Source organism: Phalaenopsis equestris, unplaced genomic scaffold (assembly GCF_001263595.1).
Source record: "Phalaenopsis equestris unplaced genomic scaffold, ASM126359v1 Scaffold000070, whole genome shotgun sequence".
Classification (NCBI taxonomy): domain Eukaryota; kingdom Viridiplantae; phylum Streptophyta; class Magnoliopsida; order Asparagales; family Orchidaceae; genus Phalaenopsis; species Phalaenopsis equestris.
The window spans coordinates 36,221-42,816 of NW_018164512.1; the positions used below are offsets into that span (position 1 = coordinate 36,221).

Here is a 6,596-nt window from a genome sequence, read left to right on the forward strand (position 1 = left end):
GCATTGCATTGTTATGTAAGCATTTTATAAATTATGAGAAGGTTAGATAAAAGATAATCAAAGAATTTATTCATGTCCATCTAATGATAATGTCTTTAATCAATATTTTTGCAGCATAAAAATCATTAAAGAACTTTTATTTATATGATGAAATAAATATGGATTTAGACTGCATATGAAGCTAAAAAATTAAATAATATTTAATAATTAGTGAGAAATGATTGGAAAGTGTATCTTTTTCAGAAAATAAGCAAAGTTTAATAAAAATGGAAAGAATATATTCAGCCAGTATATAGAACTTATATTTATTGATAAAACTTAAAGCTAAGGAACAAAAAAATAAATAATTTTAAAAAAAATATTAAATCTTCTTAACAAACTCTCTGAGACAATGAACACAAATACCATTGAAAAGTGAAATTCCACCAAAATAAATAAATAAATAAATAAATAACTTCAGAAATAATAAAGTTGTATGACATGTTTAGCAAAAATAAAGTAAAATAAATAATTATTAAAAAAAAAAAAAAAAAAAAAAAAAAAACCCAATTTCTTCTTTGTGGGAATTAGCAAAGAAGAAATTCTTGCAATGAAAGACTCACCAACATAGAAGTATTTAGGAGAAAACAATGACTAAAATTAAGTATATAAGAACAACTTTCAAAGCTAATGTACCTTAACATGAAAAGCGCATATAATCAACAAGGTTTATTACACAAATAAAACCAATGATATTCATACAACAACAACTATTTCAAGGTACCAACTCCTTATCTCTACCCTCTTATGAGTTTTCCAATATCTGCCACAAAATGAGTGATGGATGTGAGCAGGAAAGAACCAGCTTTTCACCCATTTGGACAAAAGGAAAAAGACAAAAACATATAGTAAACTATTAAACAACATAGAAGAAGTAACCAGTTGCCAGCTTGCTCCCTCTTTCCCCCCATTTTTTTTTCCAAGTAAAAAAAAAAAAAAAGAGATATCATAGCATCCATACCAGTTGCAGTAACCAGAATCTCTAGTTTCAAACCCATGGCTTCTTATTTTGCTGCTCATATGAAGCTGAAGAACTAATGCAAGTCTCAAGCCCAGCCAAGTTTAGAAGATCTTTATGTGAAAATGCTCTTAACCCCAAGAAATCTCTTGTCATGCCATCATTACCTCCTCCTCCTCCTCCTCCACCATAATGCTCGTTAAATGAACCCAACTGAAATCCAGAACCAGCTTGTGGAAGAGAATTTATCATCAAATCATGTATAAGTGATGTTCCCCCATTCACTCCAATATTTTCATTATGATGCGAACTTGATAACTCAAGCCCAAACACACCATTATTATGTGCATTAACATTCCCACCACTATGCCCAACCATTTGCGAATGTATGGATGTAGGCCTGCTCATCGTTGCACCCATTTGCGCTGCCTTCTGCAGCAAAGCCGTAGCTGACATGTGTGCCATCGTTGAAACCGGTTGCTGTTGCATTAAATGATTCTCCTGCCCACACTCCTGATCCAATCTCGATCCATAAATGGATGAAGGAATATTAAGTTGATTAACTCCAAGCCACGGTGGTATATCTTGTCTCATATTCAACGGCTGCATCTGCCCTTCTAGCGGCTGATTGGTAAAGAGCAGTGGGTGTTGGTTAACCCTAGCACTCTCCTCTGCTAACGCATCACAAAAAGCTCTGTGTGTGATAAAGCTATCTCTCCTGCAAATTACACAACCCTATGTTTTAGTTATCATAACAAAAGCTTGTTGGTGTCAAATTCAGTTTATTTGGTGTGGTGGCATTTTGAAAACACATCTTATCTGTTTGTATAAATTGTATTTTGACAGCTTATGTATTTTTAAAATGCTGAAAACAACTATCTAAGTGCGGTGACAATTTTCTGAATACGAATTGATTTTTCCAAAAAAAAAATAAAAAATTGTAAAAGCCACTGCAGTTGGCTTATCAGTAGATTTTTTATGCTCAGCTTCTCAACAGTTCAAAAGTAATAGCTAGATTGTTAGCTACCGAGAGAAGAGAGTGCCGCAATCACAGCGGTACTCGCGCGTGCCGCAGATCTTCGAATGAGCTTTCCAATCGGATTGAACGGCGTACTTCTTCGAACACTTATCGCACTTCCATTTCTTCTCCCCATGCTTGCGGCTGAAATGCTTCTTGATGCCGGTGAGGTCGCCGAGTGCACGAGAAGGATCATGGTGGACGCACGTGACTTCGGGGCAGATGTAAACTTTTTTCCTCACTTCTTTGCTGGTCCTCTGCTTGAGCTTCCATGGGAGGTTGTGGCCGCGACGGTGGAGCTGAAGATTTTGGTCGCGTTGAAAGCCTTTGTTGCAGATCTCGCAGATGAAGCGGTTTGTTGCCATTAGGGTTTTTGGGGATAGAGCCATCACCTCGGCTTCGGGGTCTGGAGAAGGGTTAGAAGATGGGGAGATTTAGAAGTAGATGGAGAAGAAGATTGTATGCTTGTTAGTTGAGATTTATACCTGGGTTGCCGGGAAGATTTCGCTTCTTTTTGGATGGTTGGGTGTTAGGGTTAGGGTTTGGGGAGGCGAAAGACGACTGTTGGTTGGAGGAGACGCTGGCCTCGCCGGAGGCTGAGGTTAGATTTGACATGTTTTCATCCACCAGCTGGTGTTGTGATGAGATTATGAGTCCTTTCAACATAGTTCAGTATTTTTTGTGAAGTCTTAATATGGTTGAGGGATCGAGAGATAGTGAGAGAGATTTATATGTGCATGTGTGCAATATATATAATAAATAGAGCTTAGAAAAGGTGCACTAATTAGTACTCGTTGGTCTGGAATGAATCTCTGTGAGTTATACCTCCATTCTGCAAGATGAAATCAAACATCTAATGATATCTTGTACTTGAAGAAGAAGAGGATGATGAAAATTTAAGAGAATTCAGATCTGAGTTGTAATATGATTGTTCAATAAAATGAAAAACTTAAAAAAAAAAAAAGGGAGAGAAAAAAGAACAAACCGGAAGGGAATTAACAGCCATACCTGCAGATGGCACTGCATCAAAACCTGTATCTTGATATTCATGAAAATAGATGAACTGCACTGGCTACAAGGTACTGACCCACGTTGTGTGCAATCAATAATATGTAGTCCTTGTAAATCTTCTCAGCAATTCAAACAAAAACATAAGAAAAAGCAGATCAGAGAAACTGATCAGAGGGAGAATAAACCAGGCAGATTTTTGGACACAGAGAGAGAGAGAGAGAGAGAGAGAGAGAGAGAGAGAGAGAGAGAGAGAGAGAGAGAGAGAGAGAGAGAGAGAGAGAGAGAGAGAGAGAGAGAGAGAGAGAGAGAGAGAGGAAAGAGCTGGAATGAATTTTATTGTAGAGAGAGAGAGAGAGAGAGAGAGAGAGAGAGAGGTCTATATGGATGAGTGGAGGTGCAAAATTGACCACCCATTCAGCACCCACAGCATATTGGGCTTCAATTTAATTTCAGATAAAAATGTTACCCCCTCGGTCTTATCAGTCCACCGAACAGTTCCTTTCTAGCTCTAGTTCCCATGAGATTGCTAGATGAGGTTGGATGGGAGTTTTTTATTGAGCTAGATTTCTGAAGACAAAGCTGTCCAAGGTGACCAGCATAGTCCAGACAAGGGTCAAGCATTTATTAAACGTCAAATTTGTTCAAAGAGCATGATTTAAAATATGTTTGGGTGAATTAAATTTAAATATCTTGTTTGGTTGGTTTTTTTCAACTTAAAGACTGTAGTCCTCCCATTATGAAAGCTACTTGATTTACTCATAATAGTTTTTTGGTGTTTGAATGTTTAACATGCTGATGAGAAATAAAGTGAATGTTTTTAAGATATTGTGTTTAAATACTCATCCAAATTTTAATGAAGTTTTAATCTTTTCTATTATTTTCTTATGATTTATGTTATTTGTATTTTGTTATACTATCAATTAGTTGACACTACAAGAAAATAATTAGATGGCATAAATATTTGCGTCAGATAAGTTCTGATGCAATAAATTTATGTCTCATTAAAAGTGATCTTTATTAAGGATAAGTTTAGCGTCGAGGTTGAATGCCAACGCAAACCTTTAGTATCCTGTTTAGCGTCGAAATTTGACGCCGTTATAAATGTCATTTAGTAGTAGCATCAGTTCGGAGGCTAATTTTGATGCAAATTAGTTTATGGTAGCATTGACCTTTGTCTTCGTTTATAAAAGTCACTTCACAACAGTGTTTATTAGGGAGTTAATTTTGGTGCAAATTTAATGGCGGCAGACTTTTTCGATGCAAATCATTCAAAAATGAAACTCGCTAGACTTATTTGCGCTCTTCACTGTTATATTCTTACGAATCCTAGCTCCGTGACCCTTTCTTTGAACCTGCAAGTTTATCCTCTCCGATGACTGTCCGGCCACTGTCCGATGGTCATACATCTTCTCTAGCGACTGTTCAACCACTACCCAAGCTCGCTAGGAGTGTAAAAGAGCCGAACACAAGCGAACCCAGACTCAGCTCGTATTTGCTTTGTTTATATTTCGAGCTCAAAAAGTGTGTTCATGTTCGGCTTGTTTGCCTAACGAGCCGGACACGAGGTTCATAAACAAAGAGTCGTTTTGACAACCATAATCAAGTAGCCATAAGATGTTAAAGATTGTGGCAAGATCTAAAGCATCATTTGAATCTAATTTAAAAATTTTTATTCTATTTTCTTAATTAATATTTTTAATTGATTATAAATCTTTGTAGCCATATATAATTGAATAGTAGTACTTCGAGCCAAAACGAGCCGAACAAGAATGAACAAATATTTGTTCGTGGTGTTCGTGTTCAGCTCAACTTAGCGAACGAGCCAAACACAAACTTCTTAATGAGTTGAACACAAGCTGTTCACGAACAATGAGCCTTTTTGACAGCCCTAAAGCTTACCGAGGCAAGTTTCCTTTTTCCCTTAATTAATTTGTCATGATTACTTCGTTTTTTTTTTCTTAGGTGAATGAATCCATTTTGCTTTATGTTTATATATTAGGGTTTAGCTATGCCTTAAAAGGATCTTTGGCTGCATGCAAGATTTAGGGTCTGTGTGATTTATAGTTTAGGGAAAATGGCATATGCACGCATACCACCCAATTCATGAGTACTTACATATCTAGCAGTTAAACTGTATTGTTTGCATAAAAATTGTGTGGTTAGTTTGTAAAATTTAAATTTTAGGTGTTAGATTTGTGATAAATAAGAGTTGAGTAGTTTGTAGGTAAACATTTAAGTTTAGGTGTTAGATATTTAATACATAAGAAATGAGTGGATGTATGTAAAAATTAAAGTTTAGGATTTAGATATGTAATACATAAGAATTGTTTGGTTTGTACAAGAAATTGAAGTTTGGGTGTTAAACAAGTGATGTATATGAATTGCGCGGAATGCATGTAAAAATTGTAGTTTAGATGAAGAAATGTAATACATAAGAATTATGTGGTTTGTATTTAAGAAGTAAAGTATGGGTGTTAGATAAGTGATACATATGAATTGTGTTGAATGTATGGACAAATTGAAGTTTATGGTGTAGATATGTAATACATAAGAATTGTGTGGTTTGTATGCATAAATAAAGTTTAGGTGTTAGTTGTATAACACCTATGTAATACATAAGAATTGTGTGGTTTGTAGAAGTTTGGGGTTTTAGATGTGTAATACATAAGGCTTGTCTGTTTTGTATGTAACAAATAAAGTTTAGGTGTTAGATGTACAAAATTCTTATGTAATACATTACATAAGAATTTTGCGGTTTGTATGTTAAATTTGAAGTTTAGGTGTTAAAAATGTATTGCATAAGAATTGTGCGGTTTGTACGTAGAAATTTAAGCTAATTTCGTATTTGACATGTTATACATAAGAATTGAGTGATTTATATGTATATATGTAATACATAAAAATTGTTTAGTTTGTATGATTGTAAAATATAAGAATTGTGCGTGGTTTTATGTAAAGATTATTGTTTTGGTGTTAGATATGTCATACATAAGACTTTTGTGGTTTGTATGTCAGAAATAAAAGTTTGGGTGTTAGATGTGTAATACATTGGAATTTTGAGGTTTGTATGTTACATTTGAAGTTCGGGTGTTACATATATAATGCATAAGAATCGTGCGGTTTGTATGTAGCAATTGAAGTTCAGGTGCTAGATATGTATTGCATAACAATTGTGTGGTCTATATGTATATAATACATAAGAATTATGTGGTATGTAAGTACAAATTTAAGCTTAGGTATTAGATATGTAATGCATTAAAATTAGGTGGTTTGTATGTTTATATGTAATACATAAGAATTGTGAGGTTCGTACATAAGTAATACATAAGAATTGTGTGTGGTTTATATGTAAAAATTGAAGTTTGTGTGTTAGTATGTACTTAATACATATAATATGAATGTAAGATTGACATTTAAATGTACTAATCTATAAACACTATAGAAATTTAGTTTATTATTGACGGTTAGATACCATCGGTGATAATGGATAAAACATAGATAATATATTTACCAAGAGTTTAGCGACGACAAAGTTGATGTAGAAAAAATGCTTATTGGTAATGAAATTAC

The 6,596-nt window shown here is 34.5% G+C and overlaps 1 protein-coding gene across 1 annotated transcript; it reads right to left on the reverse strand.

Annotated features, from left to right (window-relative positions):
* Positions 1 to 669: 669 nt before the first annotated feature.
* Positions 670 to 3,252, reverse strand: LOC110019698 (protein indeterminate-domain 7-like). Its single transcript, XM_020717482.1, has 4 exons — positions 3,024 to 3,252; positions 2,501 to 2,847; positions 2,025 to 2,421; positions 670 to 1,715 (listed from the first exon to the last, which is right to left on the reverse strand). Exons 2-4 carry the CDS (start codon positions 2,679 to 2,681, stop codon positions 1,028 to 1,030), a joined length of 1,266 nt encoding a protein of 421 aa, XP_020573141.1. The 5' UTR covers positions 2,682 to 2,847; positions 3,024 to 3,252; the 3' UTR covers positions 670 to 1,027.
* Positions 3,253 to 6,596: the final 3,344 nt, after the last annotated feature.